General features: G+C 41.4%; 2 protein-coding genes across 5 annotated transcripts in view; one reads left to right on the top strand and one right to left on the bottom strand.

Moving 5' to 3' along the window:
• Window positions 1-12,474, top strand: part of phactr1 (phosphatase and actin regulator 1) — a 45,421-nt gene extending 32,947 nt beyond the window's left edge. For both annotated transcript variants that reach the window (XM_082509655.1, XM_082509654.1), the window contains exons 4-13: window positions 13-138; window positions 224-421; window positions 501-762; window positions 5,487-5,680; window positions 5,913-6,069; window positions 7,985-8,040; window positions 8,142-8,203; window positions 10,207-10,347; window positions 10,424-10,500; window positions 12,183-12,474. In XM_082509655.1, the coding sequence (XP_082365781.1) occupies window positions 13-138; window positions 224-421; window positions 501-762; window positions 5,487-5,680; window positions 5,913-6,069; window positions 7,985-8,040; window positions 8,142-8,203; window positions 10,207-10,347; window positions 10,424-10,500; window positions 12,183-12,198 (1,289 nt within the window). In that variant the 3' untranslated portion in view covers window positions 12,199-12,474. The remainder of the gene's footprint in view (window positions 1-12; window positions 139-223; window positions 422-500; window positions 763-5,486; window positions 5,681-5,912; window positions 6,070-7,984; window positions 8,041-8,141; window positions 8,204-10,206; window positions 10,348-10,423; window positions 10,501-12,182) is intronic.
• Window positions 12,475-12,545: 71 nt separating this feature from the next.
• tbc1d7 (TBC1 domain family, member 7) lies at window positions 12,546-22,344 on the bottom strand. Of its 3 annotated transcripts, none has more exons than XM_082509658.1 (8): window positions 22,290-22,344; window positions 21,732-21,851; window positions 19,855-19,935; window positions 19,272-19,462; window positions 18,018-18,155; window positions 15,799-15,944; window positions 14,846-14,975; window positions 12,546-13,952 (listed from the first exon to the last, which is right to left on the bottom strand). In XM_082509658.1, exons 1-8 carry the CDS (start codon window positions 22,303-22,305, stop codon window positions 13,866-13,868), a joined length of 909 nt encoding a protein of 302 aa, XP_082365784.1. In that variant the 5' UTR covers window positions 22,306-22,344; the 3' UTR covers window positions 12,546-13,865. The 3 variants fall into 3 exon arrangements, with proteins under 3 accessions (XP_082365784.1, XP_082365785.1, XP_082365783.1); XM_082509659.1 differs by having other exon boundaries at window positions 22,052-22,339; XM_082509657.1 differs by having other exon boundaries at window positions 21,732-22,338.
• Window positions 22,345-22,427: the final 83 nt, after the last annotated feature.

Genomic DNA, 22,427 nt, shown 5'->3' with positions numbered 1-22,427 from the left:
CTTTCTGTGCAGATGGTGCATCTCTGACCATCCGGGAGGAGGTGAAGATAGAGAATGGTCGTTCCTCGGTGCTTGGCTCCAGCCTGTCGGAGTCTGAAGGTAGTGAGCTGATGGAGGGAGCAGCAGGAGCAGCTGTAGGTAGGCAGCACAGCCTCAGAACCACTGAAACCTCTTTAGGTATTTGATTCACAGTGGTCTCTGACTCCTTTGTTGTTTCCCCCAGGCTCCCTGGAGTTTCAAATGCCTAGTGATGCTCAACAGGACCACACCCAGAAATCCAGTCAGGCTCCGCCCACAAAGAAGTCTATCGTATATCAGGCTGATGGTGCTGAATCAACCCTCTGCAGACCTCCAACGCTACACAAACAACCTCCCGCTCTGCCACCCAAGCCTTTCAACAGGCTACCCAATCACATTACAGGTGAGTGTGTCTCCATGCGTGCTCACAACCGCATTAGTGCGCGTGTGCCTAATCCTCCCACGTCCACCTCCTCGTGCAGACGGCGCCCCCGTGAAGTTGCCATGCATGTCGGCTAAGTTGTCTCCTCCTCTACCTCCGAAGAAGCTCATGATCTCCGTACCTGCAGGGAGCATGGAGCCCTCTTCTATCGCCTTCCAGAAGTGCCCCGCCCCTCCCAGCCATGCTCCAATGGGTGCACACTCACTGCAGTACGGGACCCTGCCTGTTCCTCTCCACCCGCCCAGCCGAATCATAGAGGAGCTGAACAAAACCCTGGCCCTCACCATGCAGAGGTTTGAGAGGTGAGGATCACACCGCAGAGGCCAGAAAGTCAAGAAAATATCAGCGAAAAGTCAAAAGGCTCATTAAATTGATCGTTTAGAACGAGCCTGTAACATAAAGAAGCTGGGACAATCATATTTTGGACTAAACAAAAAATTACAAAAATGATTAAAAAAAAAATTGTTTGATTATATAGTAGTTTTACAAAACTGAGAAAGACCAATTGATTAATCAACCAGTCCCCTCTGTACTAAATCCAGCCCTGGGCAACTTTGCTAAGCACCAACCCCCGTGCCACAAAAAGTAGGGAAGAGTGTCGGCCCCCTTATTCCCAAAGCAGATGGCTCTGTATGTTGACTTGGCACCAAGTTGAAAGCTCGGATGCTACTCTGTTCTGAACATGGACAGCTGTCATTCCTTATATACTTCTTTAAAGTCCGCTGCCCAGGCACACAGGTAGTGTGTTGTAATGTAAAAACAGACAGGCAAGCTGATGTCCACACGGACCCTCGCTCACTGTCTGATGAAGAAATTTACATCACAGGGATCCAAGCAGATCCAACTGACCCAGAAGCCAGATGACCTCCCATTTATCCAGGCTAGGTTGTGATACTCTGAGACGTGTAAGGTGAATGTTTTAAGAGCTCCTACAGTGACTATGATGATCTTTTGCTATAGAATCACGATCTGAGTTGGAATCCTTCACACCAACTCACAAAAGTCATCCACGGAAAGCACAACGCCATTTTAAGATTCACAAATGTGTAATTTATAGGGAAATATTCCTATTTTTTTGACAGTTGTCTAGGAAGAATATGGCTGCGCAGCACATACACAACCATAGGTGGTGTGTTTTTTGTTTTTTTTAGTAAGGCAGAGCTATCCGTTTTACAAAAACAAATTGAAACATCTGTTTGGCTTTCAAGGGTCTTTCTGGATTTGGATGGAGTGTCTGACTCCAGAATAGTGTGTATGATCTGCTCCCACCTGAATGGGCATTTTAAGGATTCACATTCAGAAAAGATTAGATTGAGTTCTGGTCTTTCCATAGTTGCCTGTAGTCCACAGTGAAAAATTGTTTTTCTTCAAAGTAGGTGTAGCTCTTTACATGACGGAGTTTCTACACAGCTGGGTCGGTGCTATGATTTTACTTTATTTAATTCATAAGGTTAGTTAGTAGAGTTTCCAACCGTCCTGTAAAAAACGGAATCGTCCCGTATTCAGAGAAAATATTACGCGTTTCGTATTGAGCTGAAAAGGAACACAGTTTGTCCCGTACTTCAGCTAGGATGAAAAAGACACAAAGCTGGAGTTATCCTGCGCCTTTACGCTATCAGCTGACTCTTCTTCTCTCATTCAATCCTGAAACTGATCAATGATCAGCTGACGCAAGTCCCGTCTCTCCTTTGTTTATCGCCCACTTTGCGCCAGAAAGAGGAAACCAGCGGATGTCGCGCTAAACAGCAGCGCGTTTAAGCTTGATCAGCTGTTGTTAGAATGTATTTAATATTAATTTCTAGTATCAGCTGATTTTTGCTGGAGCCACAGCTGTAAAGCTGCTGGTCATGATATGGTTTGGTTATGTGATGAGAGGGAAACCAGGAGATGTCCTTACTGAATCATCAGAGCTGAACAGGTGATGGAGAAACAGGTTTACCTTTTAGGTGACATGAATGAGTTGAAGGGAAGCTATGAACTGTTTCTGAGAGACAAATAACACCAGGATCCTTTTTCTACATAGCTGACAGCTGGTAACTGTGCAGGGGCGGGTCTAGCAAAGTTTTGCCAGGGGGGCCAGGTAGGACATTAACAGGGAGAGGGGGCACAAAGACATACTTTTCTTTCTTATTCTCATTTAAAATGTCTCGCTTTTAAAAAATAATTATCTGAATCTTACAACCAAAGTTTTTATCTGATGTACAACGTATAGAAATCATACACATACCAACAAGACAGTGAACATCACTGTCACAACAGCGTTTGTTTTCATTCAAAGGCTTTATGGCTTTTCTTATAATACCTGGTGGGCCGGTCTGTAGTCAAAATGCCCGGGCCGATTTTTTTGTCCCAGTCCAGCCCTGGGCACAACACGCAGTGAATTAATCTGAGAGGGTGCATTAAAAAATAAATGGCCGGGCCAGCGGTGCACATCGCAAATTAGCTCGCATAGACACATTAGTTGTACCACTTCTTAATGACGGCATCTTAGCTAACAACCCCGACTACCAGATTCAACTTGTAATTGGCTAAAAATCACTTAGCCTACTGGTGAGAGGGACGTTGCTAGCTGTCAGTTTTTTCAAGCGATGTTGAAATTTGAGCTCTCCGCTCAGCGCAGCAACTGTTAATATAGATCGTTATTCAATTTATTGCTAATGCAATTATATGGCACATTGACTTCTGAGGAAACTTTAGATGGCACTCGTCATCAAAAAGGTTGCCTACCCCTGGTCTAGAGGAATACATACAAAACAATAGAGAGGCACACATTGGAGAGCAAAGTGCTTGGAGGTAGTGCAAAGAAAAGACTTGTCTTTGCACTGTCTGTTTAAGTATCACTATTTAGTCTGTCTATTCACAGTCTGAATTAGAGTCGGTGTGTGAGTGGACTGAGTGATGAGGGTTACTCAGACCATGGCTCAGATCGGTGAGGTGGGTGGGCAGGGGTGGGGTGTCGGGGGAGAATGTTTTTTAACAGGTGCCTCAGGTCAATGAGGTGTGTGACCTGATTGACCTGAGGCACTGACCAGAGGGCAACTGGTCAAACAGGTGGTGAGCAGGGTCCACGGGGTCACCTGTGATCCCATCTAGGGCTGAACGATTATGGAAAATAATCTAATTGCGATTTTTTGCCCCAATATTGCGATTGCGATGCGATATGCGATTATTTTTTAAGGTCTTTGTCTTCTGTATTATTAAACAAAGACAAGCAATACATCATATAGTATGGCCAATACTATATTACATTAATTTTAAACTGTTCTTTCCTGGAAGACAGACCTCTGTTATGATGACATGAGGTGATGCATGAATTGATGACTGACATTTTTATTTAACTTCTTCAATCACAACAGTATATTTGAACATACACAATAGTTTATTTTTAGCTTACAAACATCTGAGCATAAAGTGCTGACAAGGAACCCTGGTGTAAACATTAAAATGAAAGTCAGTACAATGTGCAGATTGCAGAAATATACATAAAAAAAATCAGTGGCTTTACCACACTCAGTTTTTCGACATCTGTGAACTACTAGACAGTCATTAAATTAAAAAATAATATTAAATAAATAAAACTAATAAATAAAAAATACACACATCTTACTGATCTCTGCAGTCAGTAACATTACACATAAAGTGCAAACATAATAGCAATTGTATAAACACACACACAAACACGCCTTTAAAGTTTAAAGGCGTGAAATTGGACGGTCTAGCCTTCTGATTAGCGTCACCGCTGTCTCGGTGGAGTTTAATAAACTCGGCCGTCTGCTTCTTGCTATCTAAAATATAACCAGACACTGGTGTAAATTCTCGACTGTCTCATACTTCTGTTTAATAAGTTTTCTGTTTGACGTTTAGTCAGCTGTGTGAAAACCAAGGAGGAACCCACCCGGGGGATTAATAAAGTTTTATTTTATCTAATCTAATAACTTTAATCTCAGCCAAACCGATTTACTCACGAACAAACAAAACACTGAAAAAAGCCCAACAATAACATTTTTAGGTTGTCTAAGTGACTTATATATTACGTTTAACCCGAGCAGCGAAACTCCGCGGTGATCTGTCTGTAATCGGTCTACAAATGCGGCCTCAGGAGGATGCAGCCCATGAATTGTATAATATAATCGCAGCCTTTGCGGTTAGAAAATTGCACTTGATCATGTCGCGATATTATCGCAAATGCGATATATCGTTCAGCCCTAATCCCATCCCAAGAGACCATCACCCAATCTTCCAGGGGCAGGAGGGAAGGATCGGACGATGGGGGAGCGACAGGGCAGCCAATAATGTTTTTGGGCAGTGTTAATTAACCTCTGCGCAGCCTTTCTGTTCTCAGTAGTGGCTCCTGCGTTCCAAAAATCCAGAGCGCGCCCTCCACTCAGGAGTGGAGGAAGACCAGCATCAGCCTCAGGTTATTCTTTCTCAGATTCCACCCATTCTCCTTTTATAATAAGAGGGGAGTGGACCGGTCTGTGCTTCCTGAAGCCCATTAGGAGTTCTTTTGTTTTAAGGATGTTCAGCTTCAGGTTCTTTTCTGAGCACCAGTGGACAGGTTTTCTACCTCCACCCTGTACGCCGTCTCATCTATATCAGAGATGAGCCCAACCATCGTGCAGGTTCCAATAGGGGATCTGAAGGTGGTCCAGTTTGGGGATGAAGATGTCTGTCATTATGGTGTTGAATGCTGAGCTGTAGTGCATCTTTGCGTAGCTCTTCCTGTTCTCCAGATGGCTCAGCGCTCTGTGAAGGGTGATGGTGATGACATCCTATGTGGATTTGCTCTGTAAGCAAACTGGTGGGGGTCAAAGCAGGGGGTAGCAGTCTCTGATGTGCTGAGACACTATCTGCTCTAAGTACTTCAGGACTACAGAGGGCTACAGGTCTGTAGTCATTGAGGCTGTCTATGCCATAATGGTAGAGGCCTTCAGACATAACCATAACCCTCACTTCACACAGCAGTGAACGTGTATGTGTGAATATGTTTGTGTGACACGTTTACCATTTCATTCTGAAACTGCAGCTCCATGATGCACGCCGTTCCCACGGTGATGATCGAGTGCGACGATGACAAAGAGAACCTCCCTAACGAGGCAGACTACGAGGACCTGCCGGGCATGTACAAGGATGAGGAAGAGGAGGAAGAGGAAGACGAGGAGGAAGATGAGGAGGAGGAGGAAGACGAAGAAGAGGATGAGGATGATACACTGTTTACAAGTAAGCATCTTTTTGTCTTTATTAAAATTTGGCTTACACCCACCATGGTCTTCAAGGTTACATTGAAACCCTGAAAAACAATAAAGAGGACAGAGACGTGTACATTAATGAGAATTACAAAAATATTTACTGCAGAAGAAGATCTATACTGTGTGCCTCTTACTGGGAGGCTGCGACAGCCTCAATCTGCTTAACTTTGATACGATTTCCTCTGCCAATATGTTCAATAAAGGCACACTGGCCATGAAGGTCTTACGAAAAGACTCTCTGGCCATCAAGCTGAGCAACCGTCCATCCAAAAGAGAGCTGGAGGAGAAGAACATCCTGCCACTGCATTCAGACCAGGAGCGGCTCGAATCCCGGCAACAGACGGCCACCAAACTGACGAGGTGAGCTTCCGATTTAAGAGCACACATGCTGATGTGGCACCGAGCCACTCGGAGGAGCGGTACACACGCCCACATCGCTCATCACATGCACATCGAGTCACCTGCAAAGTGTTTCAACCCATGCGAGCTGTGATAGAGGCGACCTGGCTGCTGCAAGGAGCAGATGATAGAAGAAGGGATGACGCAAAGCAGAGATGGAAAGATTAAAGCAGGGGGTGTAAAACGAAATAAAACGGAAAAAAGAGAATAGTGTCGTGACTGTAAAGGTGAGTGCAGGCTACATTAGATCTGTACAGACACAAAATGTTGTCAAAATCATCACACAACATTTGAATCATTCTTACTGTACCAAGTGGCAACTTAAGCCAGTGCAGAAATGCTAAAGGCTACAGTTCCATGAATGGCCACTTGAGGTCACATCTAGTCCTATTTTAAAGTGCCAAACTTTTAATGAGGTTTCTAATAAAAATGCCCACTGCTCAAGAGTTGTCCATCATATCACATCACACGTGACACAACCACCGTTTTTTGGGAAATGCGAGTATTCCCTGAGTCGTTAGTAGTGCTTCCTGTTTCTTCCGGTTGCAAAAACCTGTGAGAAAACTGAGTGATTACTTTGGTAGCTAGGAAATATCCAGGGTTGCCTGTAGTTCTTCTTGTTTTTTACCCTGTCCTGTACAACAGCTTTAGCTAGCAGAATCAGGTTGTGCCAAACACTTTGCTTTGCCAAGAGGAGCCCTGTAAATTTTTTAGAACGCTTTAGCTTGTCGCTGAAAACAATCCTATTTTACCAGTTTTCATTTCCAGTGTGTGTTTTCTCAGCTCCACTGCGGCTCAAAGAGCAGCTTGTCAGTCTTTATAGACAAGTCCGTCACTTCCATTCAAACTATGACTGCAGCAATATGCTGGTGACCAAAGTAATCATAAAGAGGCTTTTACCAGCCGGCTGGAGACTACACATTTTCCTCTAACGACAGGTGGTGGCCAGGAGCTCACTGATTGGTCTGTATGTCTGTGTTAGAAGTCATTTTCTCAGTGACTGACATCAACCTTCACCAACCAGTTGGGAACAAGCATTTTTCCTTCACGACCAGAGGTTGCCTCGCTAGCAAAACTAACCATGTTTACAGCCCGTGTAGCTAATTTCAGTCGCAAAAAATAGTTCATCTTGGTTATATTTCTATCGCAATCCATGCTGTTGCAAAATTCTACTCTAATATTGTTTGATATCATAGTGGCAAGTCCACATTTTATATACAGAAATGTATGAAATGTACTAAAATTTATCTAAAATCTAAAGCACACACACAGTACTTAGCTACATCATTACTGCAGTAAATATCCATCTTCTATAACCACTCGCTGTAATATATGGCCGGGGGCATTACCCTACATATTCATTGTGCTCTTTGGTCCCACTTAATAGGTTTTTATAATATTAGGACAACTTGTAGTGTGCAACTGCTTGTATTACTTAATGAACTCCACATCTTAACATTAGTTGGTATTGTTTTGTTAGCTGGCTCTGGAGGAATCATCTTTATCTTTATCTTCCTCTGGCTGATGTTTTGAGCCTCTGCACTGTCCACCTCTTTTTTTTTTTTTTTCTTTTTTTTTTTTTGGAGGGTTTTTGGCAACTTTTCTGCTTCTTATCCTCCTGTTCTCAGTCACTATCTGTCATCCTGCTATTCCAGTGCCTCTGAGTCAGTACCTACTCAATAAATTCACAAAATACTGCTTCATAAGAAAAAAAAAAGACTTCCCGTGCACAGCCAGCTTTTCTGTCCACAAGAGTAAAATCTCTTTTTGCATATGTCGAGAGCAATAAGCATGATCTGAAAGCTTGCACGAATAAACATTAAAATCATATAAAAATAGCTTTCCTAAAATAGATGCTTTCCTTCCCTTTATTCAGACGGTTGAGTCAAAGGCCGACAGCAGAGGAGCTAGAACAGAGGAACATTCTGAAACGTAAGTCACTTTGCATAACATGAAGGAAAAAGAGAAAAAAAAACTACAGATAAAAATGATTTGTGTGTGAGTGTGTGTGCTTTCTGTGCGGTTTCCTGCAGCTCGAAATGATCTGGAGGAGCAGGAGGAGAAGAGGGAGATCAAGAGGCATCTGTCGAGAAAGGTAAAGGCAAAGAAGATGTGGACAGCGTGTCTTTGATCAATCAGTGCTGAGATGGTTCATAACCCCAACTAGAAATATGAACATGGTTGCCTTGGAGACTAACCTACCGCTCTTCAGACTGCACCCCTTTGAGAAGTAGTTTTTGTGTGTGTCTTAGATCGTCTCCATCGCAGTCACATGTTACTGAATAATAAAGAACACCTGACACAGTAAACGTCAAATTAGAGTATATCTGATGATCCACCATACAGCAACAGTCATTCTGATTATCGAGCACATAAATCTGTGTGTTTGTTTTAGTGTGACCGCCATGGACTGAAGTTCTGGTCTGTTGGTGTGTGCTGATATGATGTGTTTGCTTTTCTCCAAACATCTCTACTTCCATTGTTCCACAAGTTCTTTTAAAGAGAGGAGAGGTTTTCTCCCAGCAATCCTTCCAAACAAGCCATACTCGTTCAGGCTTTTTCTTCTGACATACATTTTAGCATTATCATGCTAATTGAGGCCTGTAGAGTCTGAGATGTAGCTCCTGGGTTTTTTTACAATGTATCTAAGTATTTCACCGTCTGAGCTGGGGGTGAATTTGAAAGTTATTAGCTGATGCTAACAATCAGCTGTGTATCCTTTTAAAAACAGCCTACAGTCATTCACTCACTACGTGGTTGTACACCACTCTGTGTTTAATCATTTAATCATCTTTGTCATGTCTTCCTCTCCTGACCACAACCTGCTGTGGCAGATGGCCACTCCCTCCCTTAGCCTGTTTCTGCTGGAGATTTCTTCCTCTTAAAAGGGAGTTTTTCCTTCCCACTGTAGCCAAGGCACTTGCTTACAGGGGGCTGCATGATTGTTGAGGTTTTCTGTTTTCTTTGTATTATTGTAGGGTCTTTCCTCGACAATGTAAAGCACCTTGAGGTAACATTTGTTGTGATTTGGTGAATATAAATAAAATTGAACTGAGTTGTAGTTTTCAACAAGTCTCACACATCTTCTGAGCAATCCCAGGTCATTCTTCTTTGGTGAATCTCTCAAGCTCCTCCAGATTTGTTGGTCTTCAGTTCACCACACAGATTTTCAATGAGATTCAAGTCAGGGCTTTGTGCAGGCCAGTCAGTAATTTTCATTTCAGTCTTCTGGAGGTAGATCTTCACAGGAGTGACATGTATTTTGGGTTGTTGTGTTGGAAAACAAAGCACTGGTGCAGATCCAGTTTTGCTGCTGTTTGAGGTTTTCTTTGAAAATCTTCATATATCCTTCTTTCCTCATGATTCCTTGACTAGACTCCCAGTTCCAGACGCACTGAAGTATCAACAGTTCCTCACTTGGCTAAGTTGGTCACTTGTTGGCAGTTGTTCTGAGGATCAGGCAGATCTCTCACTAGTTTTCTTTCCAGAGTCTTTAAAGTCGTTCACTTCCTACCTCTGCCAGGCTTTGAATTTCAATAAATTTCTCACTCCAGTTCTTGACACTGTGATAACATTGTATGTCTATCTGCTCCTTAGTAACCATAGACATTTTTTTCTCATGTAAACTGATTTCGTTTGATGCATGATGCTTTCCCAAGTTACAGCTCAAACTCTGGCTGAAGTTTTTATACTGTGTGTAAATTGGACAGCAACCCGCAGTTTTAATGATTTTATGTGTTTTAAGAATTATAAAGGTAAAGCACATCAAAAAATTGAAATCTGTAAGTTGGGGCTAATCATTTTGTCCTTGTCTGTACACACCTGAAAGTCCAGACCAGCAAACTACAAAAACTTCTGCGTTTGTAGACATCCTTACACTTACTGATAATTAATCGGGTGCACCTGATTAGCAGCACCTGGCTGCCACTTACCCTCCTGGTTCGTAAGAATGTAAGGATGTAAGGTCTGGTATTAAAAAAAGGGGAAGTTTTTTATAAAATTGTACAAAACTGTACAAAAGACAAAGTTAACTGTACTGAGGAGCACAAGTTACTTAATGCTGATTGGACAGCACCCATCTGTTCATCCACCTTTCAGCTCAGCCAGAGACCCACAGTCGAGGAGCTGAGAGAGGCGAAGATCCTCATCCGCTTCAGTGACTACGTGGAGGTCGCCGAGGCTCAGGACTACGACAGGAGAGCAGACAAGCCGTGGACTCGGCTAACAGCTACAGATAAGGTTCATTTCTCACAAAGACTGGATTCAAGTAATCTGTACTAGTGTGCTTTATCTAAGTGTGTGTTTCTTTGTTCAGGCTGCCATTAGAAAGGAACTAAATGAGTTTAAAAGCACAGAGATGGAGGTGCATGAGTCGAGCCGTCATTTGACCAGGTATGGAAAAGTTGCACAGAACAGCTAATGAGCTGCCTTACGAAACTGCAAAGCACTCTTTGTTTTGCTTTTTTGTTAAATGAGGTGTGTTGGGGAAGGTGCCAAAGTAAAGGTCATGGTGGAGTTCTGCTATGGACAGCAGTAGTTTTAAGAAGTGTGATTACACTTTTATAGCTGCCTCAGCCTTTATCAGCTAAAGCCTCACGTTGTCAGCTGTAGCTGTACCATGCTGCGCTGCCTCCAGATTGTTAAGCCCATAATTATGAGCAGCCAAGTGTGAAATCTTCAAATTACTTTCCTAGTTGTTGTTTTGTTTTTGTTTTTTTTGACGCAAATGCAATATCTCCTACTTTGCAAGTAAACCAGCAGAGGTGTTAACATACTGGTAGAATCATGCTGAAGTCAGAGGTGCTAAAATCTGGTGTTGCCATTAAAAATATAGGCTGACTGGAAGTGAATGTTTTCCTTTCAGGGTATCCTGTCAAATATTTGCTCAGTGAAAAATTCTAATTCGTCATTTGGGTTTTTTGGCTTCTTCTTTTGTCTCCCCTACTCTCAGTTTTCGAGAGCAATGGCAGAAAAGAGGGGGAGCTGTGCTCTTACACACTGTGAGATCTGCTATGATGTGTGGTTTGGAGATGGTGGCGCTGACAAAAAAGACAGGAGGCTGAGTTGGAGGTGTCAGAGTTAAATATGTTGAGGTTTTCTTTGGGAGTGGCCAGACTGGACAGGATTAGAAGCGAGCATATCAGAGGGAAAGCTCAAGCTGAGTTTCTTGGAGACAAAATTGGAGGCAAGGCTTCCCATGGGGCCATGCTTGAAAAAGTTGACAGGGGCCTTCACCATGTTGGCCTTTTTTGTTGCTGGTTTGGCCTGGAGTCTTGCCAAGATGCTAGCTTCTTACAAATTTGAAGAATAACTCCCTAGAACAGGGGAAACTGTACAAACTCTTGGTTTTGGAGTAAAAAGCCATTCCAGCCTTTCCATCAGGGTAGGTGTAGACTTGTCCAACGTTCTTGATGGGCGGACTGGCAGGGATGGAAGGTGCCACCTCATCCTCACTGTCATCTGACCCAGCGCTACTGGTGGACTCCTCGCTGCAGCTGTCATAGCCATCAAACATCCTGAATGAGTCTCGTCGCTTACAATCTGAACCCGGGGTACGATCAGCCAAATCCCTTGAGTCTTCCTTCGGCCATTTATATAAATTCTTTTTTAGTTATCTGCACCTAGGGGTAGAACCTAGCTTTGAATTTTAGTCTACCTAGCAGGATTACCTAGCAGGATATCGACAAATTACTCTGCAGCTGAGATGGTTTTGACATCTTTATAGGAGGGATAGTGGATACGTTGGACAAAGGACGTTGAAGATTGAACTTCCAGGCTCATGAATGAAGTAGTTTAAATAACTTTAAATGGTTGGTGCCAGACAGGCTGCTACGAGTAGTTCAGATTTTCAGGGATTTTCCTGCACAATCATCTCTGTAGTTTACACAGAATGGTCTGAGAAAGCGAAAATATCCAGTGAGCAGCAGTGCTCTGGAAGAAAAGGCCTCGTTGATGCTGGAGGTCAGATGAGGATGTTCTGACTGCTTTGTCTCCTTTTAGATAATTTCATTGTGTCAGAATAAAGAACATTTCTTCAAACATGCTCATTTTCTCTTCCTGGTTTCTTCCTACAGGTTTCACAGGCCGTAAGTCGGCTCAGAGACCTCAGCCATGTTTTTAAAATCCCTTAAAGTCTCAAGTGTTCAGACTGCTACAGATTTCCAACATCAACTTCGAACTGGCTTCATCACACAAGTTTGAGCCATTACAGGAAACGGGAGAAAAACACTGAGATGGACGGATCAATGACTGTCTCCCCTCTGTGGAGATTTTGGTGACTTCTTGATATTCAAAAGCTTTTAATTGTATTTTTTTTATGATGAAGAGGTGGTGATATCTTTACTTTGCAGCACTTCTTTTTTCTTTTTTTTTTAAACAAGGCTCCTGGAGGTCCAACACAGAATCTGTGCCAATTTTACAGGATGGGGACGGTAAAAGATGAAACACAGGGTCTTTATTTCACTCTCACTGTTTTCATGCCTGTACCATATTTTCATCGGGCAGAATTTTTCCTTTGAGTATGCTTGTGTTAGCTTGATTTTACTCCACGTATGACATCTCAGTAATCATTTCTCTTTGCCAGAGGCATGAAAACATTCCACAAGTGTGTACTATTGCAGGCAGCTGAAGCTTAAGCCAAATTGCCCTAAAATTCTAATCAAAGTCCAAGAGTGCTCTCTACAACAAAAGGAAATTCCTGTCTCCAAACACTTTCACATCAATCCGCTGAGCAATAATGTCAGATTCTCTCTTTTACATCAATCTAGTTGTGGGCTGCGTTCGAGTGTTCAAACACTTTTCAAACTTCAGATTCCCATTTTAAACCAAAGCAACTTGACCTGTTGTGAAAGCCGTCACCTTGAATGGAGAATTCTGGAGTGACGAGTATCAAGAGTTCAGTAACCCACTGTGTCACTGTGCCTACAGGCGTGTTTACAGGGATTTCAAAGTTGCCAAATAACCTTGTTTATTTGATACAGAATATTATCTGTAGACACAGTAAAATGTTACTGAGCTCTCTGCTGAATTACAAGAAGGACTGTGTTTGCATTTCACCTTTTATTGTCTGACATGAGCCTTTTTGGTACGAAACGTGTCAATCCTGCCACCTTACGATTTGCCTTTTTTTTCCTCTCCCTTTTTAATGGTTTACACTTAAGATTGGGTCCATGAATTGGAGGTTTTTACCATGTTATTGGTGAGAACAAGCTGCGTGGGTTATGATTGTGTATCTGAGTGTGTGCGTATGCAAGAGTCAGTAATATTACTGTCACTTGTACGCGTTTAAAAAATGTTTTGAGAAAACTCTTCTCAGAATTCTAAGAGGATGTACATAAATTAAAAGGATTTTCAAATGTTCTTTTGTAAAGCAGAAAGACCTGCATGTGGGTATTAATTTATTGTGAGTCTTCTATGATGTATGCAGTTTCTTAAAGAAAGAAACTTATTAAAAAAATAATAAGTTACAGCCTCGTCTGGTTTTTTTCCCCCAACCCACCACCAACTCAAGTCTCTTTCACCAGAATGGTTTGCCAGAGTCGCAGGGGAAACCTGGAAAATCAACAGTATGAAAAGGGTCCCCATGGTTTATCAAAAGCAGCCATGATGAGTTTTCAGTTCAGTTCAGTTACGCAGAGACAAAGCCCCGTGGACGGCGAGTGCCGCAGTGTCTTAGTGAAGCATTGCGAGTCCAGGTGGATTTCAGGAAAGAAGATTACTTCTGGTTCCAGATATTTTCCTTGTCTGGCTCCGTGTTGCTATATAGCATGGATCAGGGTGCCGGAGTACTTATGCCACAAATCAATGGCTTTAGTGACAATGGCATCTGTGTTCTCCTGCGGTATCTGGAAGAGAGATTGAAGGGAAATATCATACAAAGCACATGCTAGGAGAGAATATGTGTCTGGATTTGAAAAGCTACAACGTAGGGGTCCAACTGTACATCTATCTGTCCTGTTAGGTCAAGGACGTCCAGTTCACCATGAGACTCGTTCAGTTGAATACACCCAGTGACCCAAACAAGTGCTATCAGTTTAGTCTTACATCTACATTCTGACACTGCAGCAGGTGTTTTGGCAGTGCACCAGTTGATGTCTCTCACCTATCTGAACTACAGCACAAGGAAAAAGATTTATTAAAAAAATGTGTTCACTCATTCTATACATTCTAAGTGTCATTCAGTCACAACCAGAACCTGCAACGTCTGCTTGAATGGGTCGAATCAGAGCACCCGACTGGTAAGAGTCCGATCATCTCCATTGACTCCAGTGGACAGTTTGCTTGTTTGTTTGTTTTGTTTTACAGAAATAATGGATCACAGAGCTGGAAGTTAGCAACACACACTTGCAGAACTGCATATTTATGAAGTAAGATATTAAAAAAAAAACTAAATTGTATTAGTGCACATCAATCAAACTCACTTGTGTATTTAAAACATGTTGGTTAATTATCCAAAAATGAATTTGCAGATTTTGGGCATGTTAATTGAGGCCAAATTAGGCTAGCACAATATTAACTAGGAACAACTAATCGCCTGTACATTCTTTTTATCTTAATGTTATTTCATCCAAAATTATATCATCAGAAAAAAGCCTACAAATCCTGCCAACTGTAACTGCTGTATCTGCATCTGATTTACTGTACTAACTCAAAAACCAAGGCTGGAGTGTTTATTGTTTATCAGAATCCAGGTATTGTTGGACCCATACTGTGAGACACAGTTGTCTCTTATACTTACATTGCACAAGAATTTGACCATGCCCTCTGGCCGGTTGATGCCCATCAAAATAATTTTGTAGCTGAGCAGGATCTCCAGGGCCACAAATACCAGGATCTTACACGAGCCACTGATCACCTTGTCCCACACCCTAAAGACAAGGGAAGACCACAATCAGACCAATAAAAGAGCCAACATACTACCCAGCACGTCCTAGAGCACACTTAAAGTTAAAGTTTGATAAACATAAATTTAATACAATTACTAGAATTTTTTTTTAATACTTCACATGCTTTAAAAAGACTGGCTGTCACTTCACATTTACTAATTAAGGCTGTAGGATATTCCCAAGGTGAGCCAAGAGCTATGGAATTTGTTCGATGTGTTTCATTATTCTCTGGGTCTGTAAATAAATTGTATATAAATAAGAAAGTACCTCCAAAATCTGTGTAATCTGTCCTCAACACAAAAATCCATTTTATGCTGGAAGTAAATTTTCGGCTACACTCCACAAACCCTTGAGAATGTGGAAACCATGAATTGGCCTTCAGGTGACCTCTATGACACAGTAACAGAGCGCTTTGACAAACAGTTAAGACAATCCGGACAAAGTGCAGCTTTCATGCACCTTTATGCTGACAATTTTTGCTTATTCATTAACACTGAAATCGACAAACTCAACAGTTCCTGTAGATGGACTTTTGGGTAGAGTCAGCTGTTGCTACACGGCTTGTTGAGCCATGCCATTCTTTGTAAATTGTGACTTTGGTTGATGAAGAAAAGATGGCTGGCAGCCTTCTGAGTAAGACACAATGTGGAACCCTATATAAAAGTTTTCTGCCATGCTGCCATGACTCCATGCTAAAGAAATGCAAGAATGCCCTTTAGCTTATGAGAATGCAGCTACCCTTGTTTTGTTGGCTCAATCCAAAGATGGTGAAATGAGCAGCTTCTGGAGTGAACAGTTAACTGACCTTTGCAGACTGGATTCAGGCAAGCAGCCAGCAAAGCAGCATCTGAACCAGAGGTTGTAGGGTAGCTGATGCAGGGCTCCGCTGTTCTTCAGATGGTTTAGCAGTCGAGGTTCCTCCTGACTCAGATAATGCTCCAGGCTCTTTGGCTACCCCAGGAGGAAAATAACAAAGTCTTTATTTTAAGATCTTTGTGATTCAGATTGTTGGATCATGAGAACTTTACCATTATGCATTATACAGATTGTACAAATTGAAGTTACACCAAGATACACTCTCACTCAGTGTCTCAGCGTTCTGTCAAAAATACATCAAAATATGTAGATTCACAAATTTATAAACATATAAGCAGTGTTGGGAAGGTGTATGTATTCCACTACAGATTACATGATTACAGAATATATGCCCCAAAATGTATTTTGTAACGTATTCCATTACGTTACTCAATGAGAGTAATATATTCTGAATACTTTGGATTACTTAATATATTATCATGCTTTTTACAACTACATGAATGTACTATTGCTGTGTGATTTATTACTATTACTGAAGGTTACTCGCCATACCAATAACAACTAGATGTTTAAATCTTAATATAAATGAGTAACAGTAGGTGGACATTAGGTAAGGCTGCACTTTTTGCAGCGATCTCGTATAGAAAACTAATCGCGCGGATATAAAACAGGTCCACAGCTCCGAACCGTAGTAAAGGGACCTCTGGCTAATACGTCGGGTTCGTGTCGGGCTCGTAGCCGAAAACTAGCTTTACTTTGTTGTCTAGGCCAACTTTGCTATTGAGAGACAGAGAGAGGCGAGTCTACAGTCGACTCTTAATAGCTTACTTACAACTGGGCTACACTGCCCATGAGGCTACATTCTTTAGGCCTATGCCTGCAACACTCTGTCTATTGCCTTCATATTGAATAATTTTTTGAACAATAATTTTTAACAATATTTCATCACGTCATTATGTGGGCTGCAAGTAGACGTGAGCCGCGAGATTGAGACACAGGCATTAGAGCCTCTTAATGGGTGTTTTGTTTGAGTTTCCACCAGCGTGGAATTACCAAAAATAGAGAGGATATAGCCCAACATATGAAACAGGAAAAGACCACCGTGTAATCCCTTTATTTCAACTGTATTCTGAATATCACCTTTTTAAACGGTAACTGTAACGGAATACAGTTACTCATATTTTGTATTTTAAATACGTAAAGGCGTTACATGTATTCTGTTACTCCCCAACACTGCATGTAAGTACAGCTGTCACTGTTTTAAAATCCTCAACTGTGTGAAACGGAGCACACGTGCATGGGCCTCAGCTCTACTTTGACAGTTCGCCTTAAATAGAAAGTAAGCAGCCTTTAAAAAAACTCATTAGACTCAGCAGAACAGCTGTCTGTATGCACACAGCTGCGAGGGTTATTTATAACAACATTATCAGTGCAGCATTATCTCCAACATTATTAAACTTCACAAAGATGAGCAGTCTTTTATTCACACTGCTCATTAAAAACTGACGTACAGGAAAAGAAATTACATAAACACACTTTCATCACCTAGTTCTCATCATTTGTCCTCAATTCTTACTGCAATTTATCCTTTCTGTGACCAAAACTATCCAGAAAATGATTTCGTTTAATTGAAGAATGTTTTCTAACCATTGTCTTTTTTCTGGTCAACATCTGAGGCCTGTACTATGAAGCAGGATTAGGGATTTAGATTTATTGTATCACCTGCATTGTGCATTAAAGCTCTTCATATTTTTCCAATTTAAACTATGTTTTGTAAAATATGCTGCTGTGCTGACAGCACACCTGGCCATATGTTACCAAGACTGTCCCTTTACTTTGAATGGGCTCACTTAGATAGCTAACGCCTGGGTTACTTCATTTGACTACTGAACACCTTCATGTAACCATTTAATGAGGCTTATGTTGTTATAGTTTTTGCTTTGTCGTTTTTCAACAATCTTCTTGTGGTGTGTCTGTGAGCGACGCAGTGTCTGCATATGTACCTTTATCACAAAACGTATCTAAAAAAGCTGCACTAGTATTCCCGTTCTTTTAGTTAATCTATTAACAATGTCAAACAGTTTGACAGGCTTATAGTATTTTTGCACCAAAAAGGTGCTTCACAAAGAGCTAGTAGCTGGAAACTTGGCACACCTCGGGATGGTGTACAGTGTGTGAAATGATGAAAACTAAACATTAAACACTTACAAGGTGAGGTACTGAGTCTCCAAACTTTGTATGGTACTGGTTGACAAAACACTTGACGAGCCAGTAGCAGTCAACAGGATCATCTACAATCTCTTCCATGGCTCGGCTGATGGAGAGGAAGTCTTCATTCTCTTCATCCTGGTGAAGAAGAAAAAAACAAAAGAAAACATATCAACAACACAGACCCAGAGAAAAACACTTAAAATAAAATCTGTACTTTTTATGTGGTCATTGTTTCTTAACGATCAAACAGCTATACAACAACACTTTCATTGAATAGAACAGAATCTTTATTGTCACTGTTACAAGAACAATGAAACACAGTTTGGCATCTCTCCGTTGGCAGCATGTAGATTTACATTCAGTTTGTTTAAGGACAGGAGAAGAAGATAAAAATAGGCATAGGCTTTAGGGGTATCTACTCAGGGAATGTGTGTGACACACAATGTGTGTAATACTATTGACAATGCCTTGGTTAGTATCATTATTTTCAATCTCACATGTCTGAATTTACAGCTATTTTTTCATTGACATACTGTATTAACACAACCGATCTAAAAATCACACACAAAAAGCTCCCCATAAAAACCTAGTAGGAAAAAGTTACCAGAGGGGATAAATTCAGTTTTAGAATTTAGATTCAATGTTAACTGTAGCTAAGTTCAAATTGTTAATGCTAGCTTATTTTAATCAACAGCATTGTCATAAGCAAAACTAGGGTGGCAAAAGATTATTTTAGGGTGGCACATACCACACCATGCCACCCCTGTAGATTGGCCCTGTTCACTGCAAAACCAAGACGCCACGTGTTAACATCTCCCCACACACCCAAAAAAAAAACAAAAAAAAAAAAACCAGTTAAATAAACCATCTGTGATACCTGTGACTGTTCTTGGGCAGTTGTTTTAGTCACTATCCAGACTTTTGTTTCTGTAGTTTGATATCATCACATTTTTTTATTTTCCAATTTTTAGATGTTATAAGCATGACATTATAATTTCAATTGCTTATTTTGTCTTGTGAATTCTTGCTTGATGTACTTTTTGTTGCTATGATCTTTTGTTTGATCTTGAACGCTGCTGCTCAACCCACAAATGCATTTTCTTTACAAATGTGGCACCATTTAAGGGGAAACAAACAGGCTTTCGAACAGTGTGAGAATTATTTCTTCACTGTTACAAGAAAGAAATATGTGACAAAACACAAATTTACATCCTTTTCGCTTATTATGGACTGATATACTTTATTTTTTACCGGGGGTGAAGTCTCAGAGCATCGCGGGAGGGTCTGGCTCTCCAGTTGGAACATCCGCAAGTAAACATGGGTGGAGGGTGTGGAGGAGTTGATGTATCTCATCACTTCCAGAGCTTCCAGGATATCCTGATACTGCTCCTTCCTGTAGCCCCCAACCAGAGCATGAGAGTCACTGTGTGGAGGTAGGATGCCTGCAGGCACAGATGACTTCTAGTTAAGAAATGTATACATACACATTTAACAAAACTGAGTTAATTTTAAAAAAGGAGTGCAGTGTTCAGTTGTGTTGGACAGATTAACCTATTTAGCATAAATAAGTTCCAAACAAGAGAAATAGAAGTAAACGAAACATGTGTTTACATGCAGCTCTTAGCCTTGCATATGGCTGCATATGTCTATACTGCAAATCACAATTACTGAAAATGAATATTTTAAATATAGTTTTTAAAAAAAATCTTTAAAGACTAGTGCAGTACAATAGCTAAGTGATTCTCTCCTGTATTTTTTGTTTCTACCCATCTAGTCAAATCTGCACAACTGAAGAGGGTGACAGGGTGAACACCTGATCGCATGTGATTCTTACCCAGCAGTACCTTCCACACATGAATCCTGTACATGGAAGGAAGGGGGAACCTCTGACTGAAGGTGCTTAGCTTTTCTAAATCTGTAAGAGAGCAAAACTCTTCAGGTATGAAGTTTAAAAAAAGGGAAATTGAAAAAAATATATATAAAAATACATTTATTTATTTTTTTGGTCTGGCTTTTTCCAGACCAAATATGTGTGCATGTGTGTGTGTGTTCCGTGTTCAGCCAAGAGAAAGTGTCCCTTCAGTCAGTTAGGCAAAAGTCAGCAATCTTAGGTCGACACAGGTGGTCTTGAATGAGGGGGGAGGCAGTCACAACACAGTCTTGTTATCTAAGGGAGAATTTTTTTATTTCCATCAGCTTTTGCCTTGAGCATCCAGCTGGCGCCAGGGGGTGCCGCATGAGATAAAGATGGTAGTTGTTTTGGTTAGCGGAACAAACAGCTTCCAATTTTACAACCAGCCTTGTGGGATTTTGAACAGCTGTAGCCGCTTCTTGTTCTTCAATAAGCCAGGCCCGAGCCAGCTCCAATCAGCCAGAACTCTGCTATTGTGGTTCCAAATTGGTAGATGTCGTTCAATGTCCTCCATCGAGAGCGTCGTCAGACACATGATGCAACCAACCATCGAGTACCCGGCAGCAAACGTCTCCACAGGACAATTGGGCTCTCCCAGGCCCAGGAGTTGTCAGTTTCGTTAAGGGACCAAATCCATAATTCTTCTTTAGGTTTTTAGAGAACAAGTCTGGGAGACTCTCTTAGGGTTAGAGAATAAGCGAGACTATACAAAAGACACGAGAAGCCAAGCTGGAAAGATAAGGGAGAGGGAGAAGGAGAAAGATGTACTCCATTTTACAGTGTATGACTCAGGAAAACAATCCTGCTCAATTATTCATTCAAGTTTGAGATCTGTGGCAGTAAAAGAGGAAAATGTTAACACTGGAATGTTTTTCCTCCTTGGAAACCTGCAACATGACCAAGAAGGTGCCCTTCATTTAAACGTTCCTCAGTTGTTAGTAAGGGACCCAAAGTGTGCGAAGAACATATATCTCAAGCCATTACACACCATCAACCACCATCAACAACCAACCACCAGCCTGAGCCACTGACACATGGCAAGATGCATGCTTTCATGTTATGTGCACCATATTTTAACCATTCATCCGTCTACCATTTGAATGCTGCAGCAGAAATCAAGACTTATCAGATCAGACAATGTTTTCTACTGTTCAATTCCAATCAGCCCATGACGATTAGAGTCTCCGTTTTCTGTTATCAATTGACAGGAGTGGCACCTTCTGCTGCTGAAGCCAATCTGCTCCTAAGTTTTACATGCCGTGCATTCATATTGGCACTTCTGCATAACTAGTTCCAATGGGTGGTTCTTTAAGCTACTGTTGCCTCCCTATCAGCTCAAGCAGCCTGGCAATCCTCCTCTGACTTCTGCCATCAACAAGGCATTTTCACCAAGAGAACTGCTGCACAGTGCATATTTTCTCTGCAAACCCCTGAGTGGCCTGTGCCACTCCGATGATGACAAATCAGATGATGCAAACAACCATGCCGCATTCAAAAATCACTTAAACCACCTTTCTTCATTTTGCAAGACTCAGTTTGAACTTCGGCAGGTAATCTTGATTATGTTTACATGCCTAAATGCATTCAGTTGCTATCACGTGATTGGCTTATGAGATATTTGCGGTAATGAGTAGCTGAACAGGTGTCTTTAATAAAGTGTTCGTAAGATTATATTATAGCATAGCATTGGCTTACAGGTATATTGTTATTGTCATGGTAGTGCGGACGCTTAGCTAGCAAGAGACTTTACACTTATGCTACGCTTATGCTAGCACGAGCGATAATTTTCCGTTACCCACCCAGAGGATTGTCTTTGAGTAGTATCTCCAGGGACTTCTTCTCCTCCACTCCTCTGAAACCCACTTTCTCGTAGTATGCAGAGCGAAAATTTCTCTGTGGGTCGTCAGCCATGGTGCCGCCTGGACAGTTAAACATGTGCATTTCAAACTAAAGAAAAGCAAACTTTAAGTATTAGCCTGTTTTAGCCTGCATGGACATAAGACAAAGTTTCTCGTCCAGACGTGCAGCTTGGGGGAAAACAGAAAAATGTTTTTAATTTGGCTGACTAAAAAAGTTAATTACGACTCCCTGCAGTTTGCTGGAACACAAAGACTCCTGCCTTGACGTTTCAAAGCGTCTCGGGCTCCCGCGACCCTCAGACAGCTGCCCCACAGCTGTTTGCTACATAACGTCAGCAAACAAGCTAGTGTTAGCTTAGGAACAGATAACCAGCTAAAAGCATAACTACTCTAAAGTAAAAATTCTCTGAGAGACTACTAAAAAGTATTAAAGTGGCCATCACAACCAGTGATAAGAACAATTTAAACAGATAAAAAATCTACAGATAAATTGACAACCTCCTCCGGATGCCATACAATGTTGTTATGAAAACCCTTCCGGGTGATACTATCAAAATAAATTCCGTAGCAACGTTCCAAATATGAAAAATATTTTTATTTTGAAAATATAGATTACCATGCTACGCCTCATATACG

This window comes from Aulonocara stuartgranti, assembly GCF_965226115.1.
Source record: "Aulonocara stuartgranti genome assembly, chromosome: 17".
NCBI lineage: Eukaryota > Metazoa > Chordata > Actinopteri > Cichliformes > Cichlidae > Aulonocara > Aulonocara stuartgranti.
Note: the sequence above shows the minus strand (reverse complement) of the source record. Positions and strands in the feature narration are given on the sequence as shown.

Bases quoted from the DNA above. Each gene is read 5' to 3' on its own strand.
- tbc1d7 (XM_082509657.1), bottom strand. From the start codon at position 21,873: ATGCACATGTTTAACTGTCCAGGCGGCACCATGGCTGACGACCCACAG. The intron at 15,945-18,017 runs GTAAGTGTTTAA...CTCCTGGGGTAG, and splicing joins GAGACTCAGTACCTCACCTT to CCAAAGAGCCTGGAGCATTA. The intron at 14,976-15,798 runs GTCAGTTAACTG...CCTTGTCTTTAG, and splicing joins CCTGAATCCAGTCTGCAAAG to GGTGTGGGACAAGGTGATCA.